The sequence below is a fragment of the Falco punctatus genome (genome assembly GCF_963210335.1).
Source record: "Falco punctatus genome assembly, chromosome: 2".
NCBI classification, from domain to species: domain Eukaryota; kingdom Metazoa; phylum Chordata; class Aves; order Falconiformes; family Falconidae; genus Falco; species Falco punctatus.
The window spans coordinates 12,963,405-12,983,738 of NC_137581.1; the positions used below are offsets into that span (position 1 = coordinate 12,963,405).

The window sequence follows — 20,334 nt, forward strand, 5'->3', positions numbered from 1 at the left end:
ATGCTTTCAGAAGCACTGGAGCTGGTACTTTGAGACGATGCTGGAGATAGAAAGGCCCAGAGCAAGAGCGCAGCCACAGTGCAGAGCAGAGCGGCTGCCCCAGCCAGAACTCTGGTTTCTGGAGGGTAGTTGTGGTGGGGTGTGTGCCACAATTTAGCTGATGTCCCCAAAGTCATTTAAGCCAGCAGAAGCCAGCAGAATCGCTTGGGATCAGGAACATGCCAAGGTATCTTAAGACCACTGTAGCCCTCTGCCTGGAGCTTCAAGTTCCTCAGTTCAGTAAATACCTGATGTAATGGCAAAACCTCTCTGAGAAGAAAGTGGTCTTTTTTCCTTTAAAGACTCTCCATTCCTCCCCTTGCAAGCTAAGGCACTCAATTTACTGGAATCCTTAACTAAGCCTTTCCCCTGGAAAGCACCAGCTGACCTGAGAATCTTACCGAGGGTGTTTCTGTCTCAGATTTGCTTTTCCCTAAAGGATTATAGAGAAAGTTCCCGGTTTGGGAACTTAAGAGCTCTGGTTCTAGGTACAAGGCAGATTTAACAGCAGCAGCTGAACTGGTCACCACCCCTGGCTGCCCAAGAGAACTGCTCCTAGGGGAGGTCGTGAGAAGCATCGTTCTGCTACTGGCCAAGTAACCCACAGACCAGCGTAGCAGGATAAATCGAAACCACCAGCCAGGATGCTTGCCTTCTGTTTCCTGGAGAGGAGTTTTGAGCTGGCTTTTTTGTCCATGCTGGGGTTTGTTCACTGGTATTTTAAATTGTGAACTTTATATCACCATTTTATACTGCAGAATAGCATGTTCTTCACCCATCTGATAAGAATCGTCCAGCATCTTTATGTATAAATCTGTTAGGTCATGCCTGCTATTTTCCAGCTATTGTTTTAGGAGTCCCCTTCCGGTATTTAGAAAGGGGAAATATCTTCTTTAATGCTGCCTTCCAGCTTTGAAGCTGTGCTGAACAACAAAGACAGACAAACATTTAATTATCCCCTAATCCTTTAAATATCCTTACAAGCACATGGCGTTCACACACTTAAGCCCATCTCCTGTAGCAGCTGTACGTTTTCTTTTAACTCTGCCTTTAAAGCCTGCAGCTTCAACTGGGGCGGAACAGGAGCCCACGATACTTCATCCCGTGGTGGCTGTTTCTGGGTGGTATGGAGAGGGATGGTTTTCCATAATAAAGCGATCATCTGGATTGAATTGCAGATATCTAATCCTCACACAAGCTAGTCCTGTTTGGTTTTGTGAAGTGAACAAAGACATCAACTTAGACATGCTCTGGGCTGGATTCGGGTATCTCTGGGACCTTCTGATCATTCCAGCGATTAGCCGCCCTCCTTGGTAACTTTAACACAAAAGGGCAAGCATAGAATCAAAATCTTTTTCATCAGAAAAGGGGGCTCAAATGGAAGATTTCCTTAACCTCAGCCCCCAGGAAAAAGACTGAAGGGGCAGGCAAGACAGGTGGGACAAACCCAACTCTCTCAAGCCTCCTGCTGTGTTTTTATGGCATGGAAGTGGAGTGGGATTGGGGTAGCTGCATTACGAGATGGGGGGCAGGCAGGGTGTTGATGTTCATATGAATTGATGAGTATTCATTGATTTAAGCCCCTCATAACTCTTTACTGACTTTTTTCCTTTTCTTCCTCAACATGAAAACCTCCCAATTATTCTCCATAGTTTTTCTGTCTTTCTGTGAGGACACAGAAAGACATTTAGTCCATTCCACTGGCTGAAGGCAGATCAAATGTACCAGTACAATTTCTGACAGCTGCCTAACCAGGTCCTGAGGACCTTCAGACCCCATACCCTCCTCAGCCAGTCCACCCTCACGTTATCCTTCCTGTTAAAAACTTCCACCTGGCATCTATCCTGGACCTGTTATTTCTTGTCCTGTACAAATCAAATGTGGAAATACATAACCTATTCCCTTGGCAGCAATGATTTATCCATTCAAAGACTCTTTATCCCATCCCCACTCAAACCTCCCCTTCTTTAGGCTAAACAACCTTAGTTCTTTTCTATATATTTTCTAGACTTCTGATCATTTGCGTTGCCTATTTCTGCCTGGAGTGCATCGTATTACCATTTGCCCCTATTCTGCAAGCAATGATGGGACTAAAATCAGAGGGCCAGGCATCACCGTTTTGATCAGCATGGGCATGGGAGCCAGACTTTGGGCTCCTTTTTGAAAATCTTGCTTTTTGTCAAAGGTCATAAGAGCCTGTTGTAAGCATTCTCTGATGAAAACTTAGATAGTTCCATCCAAAGTAGCATTTCCAGAGCTAATCTGCCATCCAAATGCACAGCTACACTCTGGGGTGGTGCTGGTGGCCATTGGGAGATTTTTTACATGCTCTCGTTTGCTTAAAGCTAAACCTGATCTAATAGCAGGAGGCTTTGGAGGCACAGCAAAGTGTATAAAAAAGACAGTAACTATTTATTAATTTATTTATTTAAAAAAGAAAAACGAAAGAAAAACAAAATAGGCCACTACTGAGGCTTAAAACCAAAGATGTAGCAAAAGAATATTTCTGGGATTTTGTGCTGTTTTGGGCACTTGAGTGGCTTGCAAAAAGACTATATTAAATGCTGAGAAAGTAATTAAATGTTCTTCAAGATTTTTTACGATTTTTTAATGATTTACTTCTTTAAAAGGCACTATCTTGTCAGTGCTTTGAAAGCTTCTCTTTGTAACCCCCTAAAACACTCCAGACATTTTCTGTGAGAAGCTTTCAAACTCCCCAGTATAAACAGATGGTCTGTTGGTATTTGTATGTAAGAAGCTAACAGATTATATTGTAAAGCACACTATAATAAGTCTTTGGGGTGGAAGGGAAAGTTCATGAATAAGATTAGCATGTGATGGCTTTACTATAGTAAGATTCACACAATTAATCAAGATCATTGTGGCACATTATAATATAAACATGCAACGTAAATATGGGGAAACTCCTTTGATTAGTGGATTTGTTTCTTAAATGAAGGGAAAGGTTGGCTTTGAGGGAGTGTTACGCATGAAATCCTGATTTTAGCCGTACTAATGCAGTTAACGTGCTGCTCATATGTGAATGGGGATACCATGTAGCCCTGCAGCTTTGATCAACCTTTTGGGAACACACACGGAGTTCCTGCCTCTACTGTAGACACCCTGTGAGCCTGGTTATCCAACAGTCCAAAGGTAACCTTCACGCTAAGGAAACCACAGGAGAGAGTACAACACGTTCCTTCACACCAGTTTTAATTTGGTATAGAGTTTAGTTACTCATAGAGTTACTATGAATAACATTATGCCAGCTAGAGGTCTTGCTGAAGGTCAAGTAACACGGAAAAAACCCACGATCCTTAGGAGATGAAGGAACTCAAAAAAAAAAGGAATAAGCCATCATTGGTAAAGCTGTTGTGCAGACTCACAAAGGGTTATTTTGGCCAATGCATATTTTTGTAGACACTCCTCAGTATTTACCTTAAAGACACTGGTATATTTGATGACTCAATACGGTACATGCATTCTGACACATTTCTCTTTTTAAAAACTACACTTTTGGAAGATTTATCAAATTATTTCTAAAATAAATTCGAAGAGATGCGGCCAACTTGCTGAGTCACCAGATACACCTTTCCTAGAGAAAGATGTCTTTTACTGATGGAAATGACATTCAGATATGAATTATACTCATATATTGACCTGACTGGCATGTACGCCTAGTCATTCATGAGATCAGTTTATGGAACTAACCCTATGGGCTACTTCAACAAGAAGGAGCTTTCCAAATCCGATCCTCAAATAATAACACAATAATTTCTAATAAATTATTATTTCTCAGTCAGCTGGTACCCTGGAGCTAGTGTTCTTCAGGCACTAATGTAATTTTTTTTTAATTTTGAGCCCTCTAGAGTTGAACTTCCCTGTTGTAGTTAGAGACCAGGTCAGCACAAAAGGCAATTTTAATACATTCCCTGGTCTTATTTTCACCATGTCACTCCAACATAATGGTGTCACGGGCAAACTCTGCCTTTACACGATGTTCATTGACCTTCACAATGACCAGGAACATTTCCTTTCATGTCAAATAAATATTAAGGGACAGATTTTGCCACTAAATCTGTTAATTTGAACATAAGCTGCATGGATGCACCTATACTCAACATTTCACCCAAACGCTTAACAGCACCACAAGATTTTCCTGCTGTTCCTGAGCACGAAGGATGCAACAGAGCAACAGTGTCCTGTAGAACAAGGCAGACCAGTCAGCCGGAGTGAAAACATGGCAGAGGCAGCCCTCCAGAAAACGTGGATAGAGGATGTTTGCTGCCCCAAGCCGTGCACAGGAATGCACGATATGTCTGGGGGAGTGAGCTGCGACCCAGGCACACGCCAGTGCAGCCAGTGGCACCGTGCTGCGCCGGGAGGTGCAGACTGGCTCTGCCATTGCACGTCCTGAGGACGTCCGAGCAGCTCATCTAATCCTGATACCCAGGCAGCAGCTACACAACCATCAACACATGGTCACCAGCAGCTGCAGTCGCTTGCTGGGTGCTTGCTCTTCAGCACGGAAGAGACTGAATCATTACAAACAAAAAATCATTTAAGTCTTTTATAAGAATTCTTTATAATGAAAATGCAAGATTGGCAAATGATAGTTTGGGGTTGGGTTTCTTTTTTTTTTTTTCCCCTTAAACCTAGATTTTAAAATCCCAAACAGGCTGCTTTTATCAGCTTGCCTGACCTGTTTTGCAGCATATGGATTGGGATTTCATCCTGTGAGTCCTCCAGTAAGGCAGTAACTTGTGGCTGAGCTAGTTTGTAACAATTTTGTGAACCAGAAGTAAAACATGAAATCGATTTTATATTTTATTTAAATAGATACTCAGGATACGATTTGGAACCCTATTAAAGGGGCTTTGTCCAAGTGGTCTGCATGAGCCAGAATGCCTAATTTAAAAATTAGGGTGATGTAAGCTTTTACCATGATCTAAGCTTTTACTGAGGCAGGATTCTGTCTGTGTTGTCCCTGGCTCCTGCGGCTGCCGAGCCCCAGCGCTGTCGCGGGACGGAGCAGCGCTCTCGGCTGTGCTGCCTGTCGGAGCTCTTAGTGCTTCCCACCGAATGGTTTGGATGCAGTGGGAAAGGTCAGCCCTCGCCCGGGTCTGCTGCAGTTCCCACCGTGCTGCATCTGGCTGGGCAGGGAAAATATTTGTGTGGCTCACCCCCTCCACGTGGTCTCACTGGCTACATCTCCCAGGGCACAGGAGACACGTCTGGGGACATATTCTGGCACGGAGGCCACGTGGTGCAGGGTGACTTGTGTCCATGTTTTTATACCCTCTTACCCCTTTTAGCCTGCATCCAAAGTGGGAATGGCTCTTGGTGGTGGCACCTGTTTGGGGCAGCAGTCATTGCACCCAAGAGCTACCAGAGACCTTCACAGCCTGGTGGCACAGCCAGCCATGCTCCAGGGCCTGGGAAGGGTCCCTGGATGCTTTTCAGCTCACTGACAGAGACACAGCTTCTCAGCGGGGTAGCAGCCCTGGCGGAGGTGTCACCATCCCACCTGCCCTGTCTTCTGCTTTTACAGCCAGGACAAAGGGACACCTTTAGGCCATGAGTTTCTTGACTTATTTCAGATGTACTCTGCTGAGTGGGACCGTGCCCTATTTTCCACCCTCAAGTGTGAGGGGAGCGCTGTCTGCCACCTGTGATGGAGATGCTGAAGCGAGGAGAAAGCCACATACTTTCGAGGCACCTCCTCAATTCAGCATCTCCAGTTGGGATGGGGAGCATGGGCACAGCTGGGGTGGTGGGGCACAGGGCACGTGCCAGCATCCCTCCCCTGTGCAGCCCCTGGATGCCAGGGAGGGACACAGGAGCCATTTGTGGGTGGGAGTCAGATATAACGGAGGGATTGAGCAGCACTAGCAAAAAAATGGGAGGGCAGCAGGCAGCAGAGCTGGGGTCGTGGGGGGCAGCCAAGGAAGGTGTCTCCCTCCTTACCCCGTGGGGGACAGTGAGCAGAGGGGCATTGAAGGGGTGGATGAGCTTCATGGTGGTCCCTGAGCATCACCAACAGCAGTGAAGCAGTTAAGGTGCAGGGAGCCCTTTTGCGTTTGCTGCATCTCAGAATAGCGCAGCGTAGCCTTCACGCACGGGCAGTGCTGTGCTATTTGTCCCTCCAAGTGTCCCCTCTGCCACACCTTGCCACTAAGTTCATGGGGCGGGATGAGCCACTCACTTGGAGATGGAGCCGGCTAAGGAGGAAAGCCTCTTGAGGAACAGGGCATCTCTTCCTTAGGGCTGGCCTGCTAAAACCAGCCTGGCGGGGATGAATACTTGTATGAAACAATCTGCAACCCAGCGTGATCTGGTACATGCTGGAATTTCTTTAGGCTAAAATGAGGCATAATGTGAGACAGGCAGGGAGGGAAGGAGAAGCCTGTGGTCTGATTTCAGGCATCTCACTCGGAGTGTCTGCTACTGGTGAGAGAGAGGCAGGTATCTCCAGGGCATGGTCCAGGGCAGGGCATGGGCTTGGGAACCTGGTCAGCCCTCTCAAGGTACCTAGTTCTTGGGGCACCCAGCTCTCTGCTTTAACTTTAGCAGGGTCCCAGAGCAAATTACTGTGCTGCAAGACTACAGCAATCCATTAACCAGGAGCTAAAATACCATGTGTTACTTGTTAACCCTTGCTAGTAGCGAAACCATGTCTCCAGTCAGTAGGAGAACATCGCAGCTCTCTTGCAGAGGCAGACTGAGCTCCCAGAAGTTGCCAGATGCATTTTTTCTCACCTCTCCTAAAATATCACTGTAATTTGAATTTACTCAGACGAACGAGCAGTTGACTAAACACACATTCACTATAAAATTCATATTAAGAAAAGAGACACTTGGGATAATTTTGATTGGTTTACTTGGCAGAGTTTTGATAGCTACTGAAAAACATACTATTCATGTTTAGGTGAAAAATAAATGGAGTCAAATAAGTGTCACTGCATAGTACTAAGAGGTATATACAGCCACATGTAAAAATGCATAAACACAAACATTTCTGTACAGCAAGTTTTCCTTTCAGTCTGTATAGAGAAACACTGGTTTATAATATGGGGAAAATATAAAGCAGACATACATGCAACAAGGACATGACAGTTACATAGGTCCCACCTGCCTCCCAAAAGTTGCAATAATAATAACAATAATAATAATAATTATAATTATAATAAAAGCCTTTTTCAGGGAAATAATTTGAAACCTGGAATGTTTTCATGTTGAGGTTTCCAGAGAGCTTCAGATGTGAAACATATCTGAAGGTGATTTAAAGGCTTGAATCAAAGCCCTGTGAAGGCAATGGAAAGACTCCATTGGTTTCAGTGAGCTTGGGGTCATACCCAGCTATTTAACCACGACCCCGTTCTGCCCTCCCCCAAAATCCAAAGTTGAAGTCTGCAGATAAAAATAAACAATCATATCATACAAAAATTTGTGTATAGAATGCAAAAGGTAACCGTTGACTTTTTGTATAAAATACAACTTTTCGATAGTATATTTATTTCACATATGTATAAATATAACCCAAATAATATGATTTTTATTATTCCTACCAAAATATTATTACTTTTTGTTTTGTTTTGTTTTTTTACAAAAGTTTACAAAACAAATAATTCTTTATATTTACAACCCAATACTGCGAAGAGTGCCCGGTCAATGATGAAAAATAGACTATAAGGGTAGTGCACTTAGCCATTGCGAAGAAAGAAAGAAAAGACACTAGCTCTGTTCAAATACACGTGTTCCAAAGAAATGATATTGGATTCAAGTTTTGGTTGCAAGAGTCTTTCACAAGCTCACATTTCAAATGCATCAGGCATATATTTACAGGACTGCAAATGGCCTCTACCTTTGTTGATTTTACTTAAGACAGGGTGAAATTTTGATCCCAGGGATGGCACTCACAGCCCAGTGTCTTCTCCACGCCAGGCTGAGGCCAACGGGACAAAGCTCAGCATTGAATCCACCGCCGCATGATATCCTGAAGTCTTGGGACCAGCTCCTCAGCTAAGCAATATTTTTTTTGCATCATTTGTGGATCTGGAAAACAACCTGGTTTTAATAAAGGAACCAGTGGTGGCTTTTTCAATGGCATGTGAGGGTAGTTGAAGTTAGCAGACTTCAGTGCCCATTGCTTGTGATGATACTAACTCAGCCTTGGCCTTAGTGGCATCACAGTCATCTGTTTCCACCAGAGAGCATCGGCAGTCATGGCTGACCTGCTCACGGATGGCGCGTGTTCCTGTGTGTGTGACAGATGAGCTGATCTTCCCTTCACTTTAAACTCACGTAGCTACTATTTCAGTCTACTTTTGCACAATTTATACGGGACTCCTTTGTCAGACTGCATCTGTATCTGTGCAGACTTAGGTGGGGAGCCAGTGATCTGGGCTGAAAAACTCTTGAAAGATGGAAAAAATTGTACTGGCAATTCAAAGGGACCACATGCACCCCAGCCAAAACTGGGGAGAAGAGGGAGCTTTCTGGGCAGCTGAGCCACCACGTTACACAGTGCAGGGATGTGTCATGATGACTAGCTGGGGCAGCAGAAAGGACTCTTCAGCAGGCTTTCTCATCCCTCTTATGAAAAATGTATCTGGGAACGAACAGCATCACGGACCAGCCTATCTCAACTGGCATATCTAGCTAAATGCCCACGTTACACCTTTCCTGGAGGTGCTGATGCTCGTTTGTGTGATGGTGCTTCTCGAAACATCATGAAAAATTGTGCCCACATGAAATGACAGGGTGAAATGACTGGAAAAGCCTTATTAAAACCTCTCTTGAGAAATAGGTCAGGTAAGTGCAGAGGCTATTGTCAAGTAGCCTATTCATCCCACTGCCACTAACAAGGATGAATAAAGCACTTGCACGGGGCAGAGCAATGCCTTTTGGCGCTGAGGCATGTGAATGTAGGCATTGTATTCCTTCGCCACATCTAGTTTTAGCTAATTCAGAGGAGGCTGAGAAACACGTCAGACCACATCATTTTAAAGAACAGCATTTTCATTTGAATTGCAAGATCTGTTCCCATGTATGAATCCTCCTGTCTAACTCACTGTGGAGCTGCTTGATAGTGACATAGCTCCTCCTTCTGATGTGCTTACTGACCAAGTCTATAGGAGAAAATTTAACAGTGGAGACTACTCCCTGGCACCCAGGTTAAGCGGTGTGGAACAACCTGTATCCTTACTGCTCTGCTCTGTTATCCTCCAAAGCAAGGTGGCTGCAGGCTGTCTATAGGAATGGTCCTTGCCCCAGGTTAACTGCCTAGTGATACACAGAAGTTGCTCTGGGCAGTGGTTGCTGGGCCATCCCTAAACCCAGAACAGATGGTTGAGTCTAGCACCCAGAAATATTCCCCAAACCTGTTTCGTTTTACAAGCACAGATGTGGCTGAGTGGAGCCTCCTGCTGTGAGTAACCTGGGTGGTTATGACTTACGTGCATGCTAGCTTCAGGGGCAGCGTCTCTCATACTCTGCCTGATGGAGGCTGTGGGGACCTTGGCCATCACTAGACCTCTTTCAACTCTCCCCATGTGGCCAAGGGAAAGCAGAATGGAGCCAAAATGCTGTGCAATCAAAATGGTAGCCTCTTCCCCAGACAGAGATGCTGGCATTTCTGCTGGGGTAAACCCAGACAGAAGAGGACCAGGCTGTTTGATAGAAGAGGACCCGGCTGAACTACCTGACACTCGCCATGGGTTAAGATGAAAATGAAGACAGTGGTTTAGCTGATCCACTTCATGCATTTGCCCTCCTCTAAGCTGGACTGTGAGTCAGTGAGTAGTCAGTGAGGGTCAGATCGTGAGCACCCTTCTCACTGAAGTTGTCCATTAAGTCACTGGAGTCCCTGGGACAGGGCAAGGTGGCAAAGTGAGGATCCTGAGCTTTGGTGTAGTTCTTCTCATGTTTCCCTCAATGCCCAAAATCGATTGTGCTGCTGGCAGGACAGTAGCGTCCTCTGATATTCGCTGCAAGCACTGATGAAAGGGAGAAAGAGAATGCTAGAGTGCACTGAATAGTGCACTGGATGATGTGTTTCCTTCTTCTCTTGGACAAGACCACTTACTCTTTTGTGTGCTACAAAACACAGAGGATTTAAAGCAAAAATCATTGGGAAGGCAAATGTGAGTTTGCACTGTATAGAAGTAAACAGTTTTCGTAATGCAATGAGATTTACACAGGGCCTGATGCTGTCAGTGCTGAGCAGTCCCAAGGAAGTTAAGGGCTGCGAACACAATGACTGAAGAGCTCTGGACCACTCGGGCTCTTAGTTGCACTCAGAGAAATGATGTTCCACCACCCATACCACTGTCTGGTGCTTGCATATATGAGAAGCTAAACACAATTTTCGATGCAGCCCCCATGAGAAGAACTGACAGGTTTGCAATGCTGGGCACCGGTGTGGGGAACAGACCCTTCATGCATTCTCACTCCTTTGTGGCAGGCATGAATATCACCTGCATTATTGTTTCATCAGGGGAGACTTCAGTTTTTTTCCTAGAGCAACTCTTCAAACAGGGCAGTCGCCCTGCGTGGTATTTTAAAGGACAGCCCAGTTATGGAGTGTAAATTAATAAAGCAGGTTGTTGGCATCTAAAGAGAAAACTAATGTCCTTACTGCCTCTTCATCTGCTTCACCCTTGGTACTGTCACTTACGAGTGGTTCCCCAAAATTTCATCAAGGTTGATGTCTTTCATCCAGTCATCATTACCAGGTTCTGTTTTCAGTAAAGAATCTATAAAGTCTGAGTCACTGTTGAGCGCAGGTCCTATACTGTCACCTTGCTGGTTCAGAAAGTCAAATGCTAGGTCATTACCATGGTCACTCCCTTGGTAAGCCCGAGAGTTTTGGTTGGTAGATGTAAAACTGGTTGATGGCAGAGATGACGGAGGTGTCATACTTGCTCCTGGCTGATTCAAGGTAGGCACAGTCTGTCCTCTCAGCTGGTTAGGTCTTATGCTGAGACCTCGTAGTGAGCCAGCAGATTGTCCATTTAGAGTCTGGTGCATTTGGTTTAGAGGAGGCCTCATCTGGACTCCAGATGTTAACTGATTAGGAGGTGCCAATGCACGCTGAGGAAAATGCTGGTTGCCTACATTGCGTTGCAAAGACTGGTTAGGATACGGAGTGCCGGTGGGGAAACGGACCCCTGTGGGTTTCAGTACATCCTGCTGCTTCACTGCAGCTTCCTGTGGGGCCCAGTTCTGGGCAGTGGAAGTAGCCGTGATCATCACGTTGGTCGGCCTTTGCGTGGGGATACCTGTGGCTCCATGGTTCAAGCTTGGCCTTACTGGCTGCGAGTTGACCACCGACCCTGTTCCAAAAGCTGCTATGTTGTTTCCCTGCGTCATGGTTTGCTGTCGAGACATCATGGGGTTATTCTGACTGGGCAGGACTTGATTTTGGTTTCTGTGTGGCTGCATTTGGTTCATTGCTGAAGTCACGTTGTATGCGCTTGGTTGGTTGCAAGGAAGGTTCCCGTAGCAGCTCATACTCCGAGCAGCAGGAACAGAAGGCATTCGGGTCCCGGCAGGGGTAGACATGAGGCTGGAGCTCTGGGGCATGATGCTATGAGTTGAAATTGGGTTAGATAGGGACATGTTGTTGGAGCTCATACTCACAGCAGGTGAACCACCTGGAAAGGAGAAAGCAAAAGTATTAAAACAATCGTAAGTGCATCAATGCATGGTGCCATTCAAACACCAACGGGTTAAAAATCCAGTTTTCTAGCAGCAGAATTTCTTGAAGAAGATACTTTGCTCATAAGAGATGAACTTACTTAAGGCCTTAAAAATGCCTATGGTCCGAAGCTTGGTTTGGCCTATATGAAGCTATTGGTGGTATTTCCATCCCTTCAGAGGATATCAGATAAGCCAAAACCAGTGCTCATTGTAAGAGAAATACTGGAACCAGGAAAGACAGACAGAACCACTGGGCAGGAGAGAAAATGTTTCTGCCTTTGTTTACAAAAGCACTAGACACCTCAGACAGGACAAAGCGTCAGTGAGCAGAGGCAGAGGAGATGAAGAACTTTTCTTCCTCACAAGGCACGGCTCATCCTGGCTCCCTCTAGATACAACGTGGAGTGGTTGGCACCATCACCAGGCCCCTTGGCACCATCACCAGGCCCCTTTTCCACCTTTCTTAGACACCTACAGCAGTGGTATCACTTCTGGAAATGCCTGCCCCACATGATAGCAGGAGCCAAGATGTCTCACACATCTGCAGCAGTAGGAGCCTCTCTGCCAGCCAGGAGCTGGGAGAGCAGCTCAGCCCAGTCTGTGACCTACTTGTCTTCCCACACGGTGGCTGAGCAGGCACGAGAACACACCTTAGCGCTGTGCCTGGCGAGTGCCACCCATGTGCCCCTTCTAAGCTCTATTCCCAGCTGGGCTATAGCCATTTGCCCCTGCAGAACCTGAGTTGCCCGTGAGGGAGCCACACATGATACCTGATGTGCAGGCATTTGCTGCACACGAGCATCACCTGTTGTGCATCAAAAATCTAGAAGTTATGATTTGGCGTGGATCTACCGTCATGGCTAATTCTGCCCAGCGGAGGATTTTCCTGTACCTGACATCCGCCAATGAATCACAAGAAGAGAGGTTTATCTTCTCTTCAGCCTCCAAACTTCTGTGGCTGATTTGCGGCTACGTAGTCCCTATTTTGAGGCCACAGTAAGTCATTGATGCAATGTAGGCTGATTGCTGGTGCAGTGCATGGCTCTGAATTAATCCCTGAGAGATCAGTTGAAAAAACCAAATGTTTTCTAAGCACAGCTAGTGTAAATGGCACCGTAGAGAATCCCCACCTCTGCACACAATCGGCTGCTCCACAGCTTAATTCACTACTGTTGCTTCCAGTACAGGCCCTACAAGAACTGCAGCTGGGACAAACCAGGTTTAAGGCAAAGGAAATTTGTTTCTTCACACGACATGTGGGTCAGCCAAGGAAATCTTTGCCACATGGCAGAGTACAACATAAATTATCGTACCACTTTGGATGGCTGCCAAAGTGTGAGAAAAGCTGTTGAATGGGCTTGCTACCAAGGTACCACCACATTTCAGGAATTCCCTGAGCCTCTCCCAGAGGAGGAACGGAGGAACATATAGCCCTGGAGCTTTGCTATTTCATAGGTAGCAACTACAGCAATTGTTGGACATGGGACGCTGCTTTTGTTTGATCCTTCGTACACACAACAAAACCAGACTGAACTTGACTAACTTTGACTTTGTCATCAAATCTTATTATATATTAGTTTGTGTGATTAATTTTGTTAGTTGGTCCATCATCAGTTCCTTCTTACTGCACAGGTGCTTCAGGACTGTGATCACGCCTGCAGCATTCTCCAAATACATCAGTCTCAGTGTGTGGCATGTTTTCCAGTCCTTTGGTCCTTCTGAGCTCTTTTCACAACTTGACAGTTTTCAGCATTTGATTTCAAGGCTGTACATCGCAGCGGGTCACAGTAATAGCTCTAGTACATCTCCAACATGGATGTAAAGTAAGGTCTTTTTTTCCCTGTTCAGCATCATCTCAGATTGTGTTTGCCCTTTTGAATACAATCACACAGCCTGTTTACAGTGATATCCAGAGACCTATCAACCATTTCCTTATGTGCTATGTTAATTTTGTATCACTCTAGTTTTTTAACCCAAATATCCAGCACGAAGTCAGATGCTTTAAAGGACATTACCTGAACAACTATTACCTCTATCAATCAATCAAAGTTGTGGTTTCATTGAAAAAAATACCACGCTAGTTTGAAAAGATTCTTTTACATCAGCCCACGTTGCTTGATATTAATTATATTCCTTTCCAAAATTCTTTATTATTTGGGGTGTATCAGCTCTGCAGTATTTTTGCTGAGTTCAGCATTAGGTCACTAGGGCTGCAATTACCTACTTACTCTTTTAGGTTTTGTCATGGCATTAGCAGTCTTCCTTGGAGTTTCAAGACTAAATAAAAAGTGACATTAAGAATTTGGAGAACCTCTCAGCCAGCTCTTTTAAAACTCTTGAAGACAAATCATGTGCATACATATTTTAAAAGTCTATGTTTAGGAACAGCTGCTTAATATACTGTTCCTGCTGAAATTGCAACATAATGATGTTCTGTTCCCCCAGACTGGAACCAAAGAAAAAACTGTCATATATTTCTGCCTTTTCTGCATTATTTTTATACACATGCTATTTCCATTTAGTAATGGATGCAAAGGATTCCTTTTTTCCTTATGTACTTAAAAATAATCTCTTCCCAAATCATTATTAACACTGAGCATGACTCCACAACCACAGCTCCTTGTTCCAAATCAATATAAACATAGATAACTAAATTAAAAGGCTCACCTTATCTCGGAAGGCAGGTTTTTCCGCAAAGTGGCTCTAAGCAGGAGACCCTTGACTACAGAGGATCTAATTGTCCTAACAATTACATTGTCCTAACGTAATTTCAGTCCCTGAGCTAGGCAGTCCCTGGGACAGGAGATGCGATGAGAAGTCCACCTGTTTTTACCGCCACAGGGACAATCAGATTCTCGCAATCAGAGCTCAGCAGGCAGCCTCACGATTAGCCCCATCTTTGGCTTTGCTAGCGGGTTCTATGTTGCTCACTGCTTTTTGGAAATGCTGTAACATCTTTTTGCAGCAGGGATAGAGATGAGGGCCCTGATTCTTTGCTCCCTTATAGCAGTACAAAAGAGGAGGAACGGCACAGAAATTGATGGCATTTCAAAAGACCTGGAACAGCCATCTGGGGAGAGCTGGTTCTCTCCCTTTAGCTGAACTATAAGTTTGTGAAGCCACTTCACTTGCCACTGGGATAAAGCCCCTCCTGGGGTGATCCTGCCAGCACTGCTTCTGCAAATGCCATGCTCTTTAAAGAGCACGAGTGGTTGGGACATGGGTTATACTTGTTGTGCAAAAGATGAAGTTTCCTCTTTCTTTGTATTGCTATTTTTATCCTTTTATTTTTAAAGCAAATATTTTCCATTCTGATTTCTTCCAGATGGGAAGAAATGTCTTCCCTGGCAGTGCTGTGTACAGCAGCTGGGCACCCCAGGCTACGACAGTTTGGAGAAACGCCTACACTGCCCAGTTCACCTGCTCTTGTCTTCGTGTTTCTTGCCATGACATGGCACCATGGGGAAAAGTGTAGAGGAATAAAATGCTTAACCAAGTATCTCCAAGCCCCTATGTTATTTTATTTAACTTTTTGTCTCTTCTTGCCTAACCTGAGCAAAGCTATTCCCAGAAAAAGGGAACAGATTCCCTGCTGTTACTCCCTTATACAAGAGTTTCCCAATCACTCCATCTGGTAGCCTTTCTGCGTGCTCCCAGCACAGCCCTTTCTCCCAGGCTTGCCTGAAAAGCTGCTGTACTCCCTGGGCTCACTCAGTGGGGACTTGAGATTTGAATGGACAAGCGCTGCCAATCCCACATGTTTCAAACTAGGCGACGGGCCTCCAAATATCATGAGACTGGCAAAGAGTCCATCAGATTAAGAACAAGAAGAGCCACATAACAATGGAGATCTACTTATTTTGGAGCCTTTCACAGATGTGGCTGCAGTCATTTCCATTTTCCCTCTCGGGCTAGAAATGGATTGTTTTTAAGTAAAAGCCAAGAATCTCAGTTAATCATTTGATTCCAGGAATGAGCCTCTAAACACCACACCAAATCACAGGATTCCCCAGCAAACTGCCAGGGTTGCCAAAGCATTTGTTTTATGAGCGCAGGAGGTACCAAGCCAGCAAGCAGGGCTTTCTGCCCTGTGGCATTGCCCTCACCCTGGGTTATTATGCTGGCATCAGCAATGCTTGTGCAAGTGGACTGAAAATGATAAACAGTCAGCCCCGTTAGAAAGCAGCAGCTTCCGGACTGCAGCAAACTTATTGCTGCTAGAACTTGTAAACAAAGCAAAGGAGTGCAGGAACATTGCCTGAGCAGGCCAGCCTGGCCCTTCCACATGTAGCTGGGCTGTTGATGCCATGGCCAGCAGGCTGGGCAAAGGGGTAGCATGTGAGCAAGCTGTACTTGGGAACTCATTAAAATCATAACAGAAGCTGAAAAAGTTTTGCAACAAAGGACAGGTAGGTAGGAAGGAAGGACTCAGATCCCTGCCTGAATCTGCAAAGACAACAGCTATGGAAAACCAAACCAAACCATCTCTTTTTCCTCATTGTGTTGTGTACAAAGATATACTAGAAGACAAAGGATTCTTTTTATACTTAAATGCACAGGCGCTTTACAGTATAAAGAACATTCTTTGATCTCATCTGCTGCATTTCCCCCCACCTCCTCTCTCTCCTCAGCATCTTTTCCTTACTCTGACTTTGCTCTCAGGGCAGCCTTCAGCTAACCAGCAAGGTGAACAGTGTGAAAAGCCAAACAGGCAGTCCCATGCTCCCAAAAATACTCTCCAAGGAGGTGAGGGCACAAGACATGAAACAAAGGACCAGTCCAGAAGAGTTGGGCATTTTCTGCCCTGGGCAGTTCTGGCAGAAAGCAGGGGCTTTTACCCTACTGTTTGACTGATCTGTTGAAATGCTGCTTATGAAGCAGCGCTGAGGCCATGGCTGTGGCATATTAAACAGATCAAAAGTTCAGATGGTAGCTCTGGTTGCCCATGATGGTGTCATGTGAGGTACTTAAAAAACAGTATGAGGGTCCTCACGCTGTCATTCCAAGGGAGGGATGGTTCTCATCTCAGTCTCTGAAGCAAGATGTACCATGTACATGAGAGAAGCATCTGGATGCAGTGAGGTTGCATAGTCAAGAGGACACCTCTATATCAAGGATTTGGGTGCACATCTGCCCCAGGAAGTACTAATGGGAGGGGTACCAGTCGCTCCTTCCCCATGCCTGAGGGATGCAGCGTCAGTCTGGGTGAACCTCCAGCTGGTTCTCCAGATCATACATCAGCACTTCTCAGTGGTGCGTGACAGTAAGGTAAATAGCACAGGACAGCAGCACCCACCACCCACTGCCTCTGTGGTGATATAAGTGGATACCCAAAAAATTAGGCCCTGGTCATCAGTGCATGGATGGCTTTTCTGGATGGTCTTCCAGCTGGAAGGAAGGAAACAGTTTCATTTAGCCCATGGGTACTTACCAGAATATTGGTTTGCCTGTTGCATGTTGACCATGTTCCTTCTTTGGTCTTTGTAATCTGGTGGTGGTCGTGTCAAGTGTCTGTTCAGCTGATCCTGTGGAGTTATTTTCTCCTAGAGGATTGGAATAGAAATATATTCATTTGCTTTTCTTCATGCTTTCCTGGCTCTGTGTATTGTCCACCTCTTTCTTTCTCTGTATGTACAAAACTGAAGTGTTCCTTCCTTTCACCCTGCCTGGTTCATAGAAGAGCATCTGTAAACCTGTGCCATCACCCGCTGTATGGAAACCTTTATGCTGATTGTATTGTGTTTGAGTCTAGCCTAACTTTCCTTAAACCCACTGAGAATTTCTTAGCCTCTGAGAACATCGGCCACTGCAGAACAAAGTGTCTTGTGATGTCCACACCATCTTGTTCACCATGCTTATCATCAGACAGAGGGTCCTGATGGTTCCTCATGGCTCCCTCCCTGTCTGTGCAGCTGGGTTTGCTTTCAAAGAAGGCACAGAGACAGAGCAAACACCCAGGTCTAACACAAACACACAGCCAGCCAGGATCAGCTGGGGAGCAACAAGGTCCAGACCTGCAAGGCTGACACCTGCCCCTTGGCTGCATCGATGGTCATCAGCCCATTTCGCTCATGCAGCCCTCTCGGTGTGCACAGATGGCAGAGGATTTCAGCTCATCACCTCCATCCGTAGGCATATCCACCCCTCACTCTCTCCTTCCTCCTACACCAGAGTAGCTTCCACAAAAATCAGAAAAACTCTTGCTTTGTCCACCCCCATGTGCCTCTTCACCAAGGATACCAGCAGGACTCATGGCCAAGGTTTAGCAAGAACAGTGCTGGGCTGGCTGGTTTTCATGCCCTGTGAATCACCCCTTCTCTGCTGTAAGCCTGGGTTTTGTGCTGGGTTGGCTGCTAGAATGGCAAACTGGCTCATCAGTGTGAAAGAATCACTCTTGGCTGGCGATGGAAGTCCATCAGAGTAATTTGGGGATCTTCTGCCTGGAAAGAGCATGCAAATGGACCTTCTCATGAAAAATCTGTTTTTTCTTCTGCCAGGAGCACCTTAAAACACTGGGATAAGAGCCTTTCTTGCGGTATTTAGGCATTTCCATAATGCACTCTGCGAGTGAGGGGTCTGATTAAGATTTATAAGGCTCATTTTAACATACCACTTGACCTGAACCCTTGTGATGAAGAAAGACAAGTTATCTCCCAGGAAATCCCTGCAATACATGTAAAAACTGTAGGCAGGTTTTGTGTGTATTTCTGTGCACATGACACAAAAGCAAAGGTGAGCTGATAAAAAAAAAAAAAACACATTCCATAGAGTGATTTTGATTTCTACTTTATTTATTTTTAAGGAGCTATTTGAGCAATTAACTTTGCATTCTGTTAAAAATTCTGACAGAAAACTGCAGCTTGTAGAGCTGACTTGAAGCTTCAGTTTTCTTCTGCATAAATTAAAAAGTCAACAAATATTTCCCTTATAGGACAAATGAAAACCTTAATTTCAAACTCAAGCTTTCTACTTGTGTTTTTGGAATGGAAATAAGTTTGTAAACAAAAAGATATTCTCTATAAAAAAGTGAATCATTTCTGTTTTGAAAACATCCCCACAAAACCATGAATGTTTTTCCACTTCTGTGTTGTTTTTTAATTACTGAATGTCATTCACTATATGTCTCCGCATTTCTGAGTCTACATCTTTATAGAGAAAAGAAAATTTTGGATTTGAAATGTCAGGCCAGCATGAATGGGTCTGCCCTGTAGGCTGAGAGATGCAGGTTGAGGTAAATATGCCACAGGCTTGGGGTCTGCTGTCCTTGCAGCCTGGGGGAAGCAAAGCAGGTGGCGGTGTCACTTCCATCCTTCCCCAGCATCCTCCTCGCAGCCCTTCCCTAGCTGCCGCAGAGCACCTGCATTGCCTTCTGCCAGCCTCAAGGACATGCCAAGCTCAGCTCCTCTTCTAGGACTTCTCTCTTCTCTGTGCTCTGGCAAGCAAAACTACCAAGGAACAGTAAATATGAGGATGCAGAGAGCATGTGTTACTGCTCTGGGCAGCTGGGAGTCCCCCCGGCATTGCACTGGCCATGGGTGATGGGACATGAAGCACCTTCAGCTGACTCAGTTCATGCAGTATCAATGGCAATGCCAGTTTAGGGGAACTAACGGTTTCTAGCACTTATCACTGCCAACAACAAATATCCCCCACACCTCATAAAACGACCAGAAACTCCCAGCTGGTCTCTCAGATACCATGGGAGAGAGAAGAACTGGCTTCAAATAGCTGAAAATGTGAGCAGAAAAAAAGAGAAAGGAGGGCTTGTATGATCCCAGCCAAGCACACAAACTTGTGTTGAACACTAAAATCAACGTACCCGATCCTTGTTTACACACAGGCAATTTTTACCATGCTGCCTAGGTTGCAGAGCCTGGAAGTCAACTTTCTTCTGTGGTGAAGTAGCATAGCAGTGCACCTTGGCTTATTTTGCAAAGAAAACCACTGGCAATATTCATTTGCCTCAAATTAAGCATGCACTTAGATTATTCTCATAACAAAACCACAGTAGCTTAGATACTTGAGTTATTTCACATAAACTGAAGAAGGTTTTGAAAGGGCTTAGCAAAGTGCTGAAAAATACGAAGCACACTCTAGAAGCTCTAGGCATTGCCAAAATGACCTCCAAGTTTTGAGGGCTTGCTTTCTCCTGTCTTAGCTTTCTTTTCTATTGTTTCTATGATAATCTTTTCCATGTAAAATAAGGAATTGGAAAACTTACGGCTTCTGCCAACATCTGCTGCTGTAGAAGGAGTTGTTTTTGCTCCATCATTTGCCGTTGCAGAGCCTGTTTCTTTTCCATCAGTTGCTGATTCAACATTGATTGCTGGGATGAGTTCATGTAACCACTTCCAGTGTTTGGATTTGAGCAAGAACTGGAGCTTGGAGTGGGGCCAGCTCCCTGGCCTACCACAGAGTGTTGATCCTGAAACAGAAGAAATGGCTTGTGAAGGATGAAAAAAATAACAAGCATCAAGAAAAGGAAATAATCCTTTTTATGCAATTAGCTCAAGTACAGGACACAGCCCACAGGCTCTCAGGACAAGTGACCGATACAAAGGGTTTGACAAAGTACGAAGGGGATTGAGTAAC

At 45.1% G+C, this 20,334-nt stretch overlaps 1 protein-coding gene across 3 annotated transcripts in view; it reads right to left on the reverse strand.

Moving 5' to 3' along the window:
• Positions 1 to 6,902: 6,902 nt before the first annotated feature.
• The window catches only part of MAML2 (mastermind like transcriptional coactivator 2), a 216,323-nt gene continuing 202,891 nt past the window's right edge, over positions 6,903 to 20,334 (reverse strand). The window contains exons 3-6 of one of the 3 annotated variants that reach the window (XM_080376975.1): positions 19,964 to 20,167; positions 17,174 to 17,285; positions 10,878 to 11,696; positions 6,903 to 8,094 (exon numbers count right to left, since the gene is read on the reverse strand). In XM_080376975.1, the coding sequence (XP_080233101.1) occupies positions 8,006 to 8,094; positions 10,878 to 11,696; positions 17,174 to 17,285; positions 19,964 to 20,167 (1,224 nt within the window). In that variant the 3' untranslated portion in view covers positions 6,903 to 8,005. Of the gene's footprint in view, positions 11,697 to 17,173; positions 17,286 to 19,963; positions 20,168 to 20,334 lie in introns of all 3 variants that reach the window. The other 2 variants (XM_080376973.1, XM_080376974.1) reach the window with 2 other exon arrangements.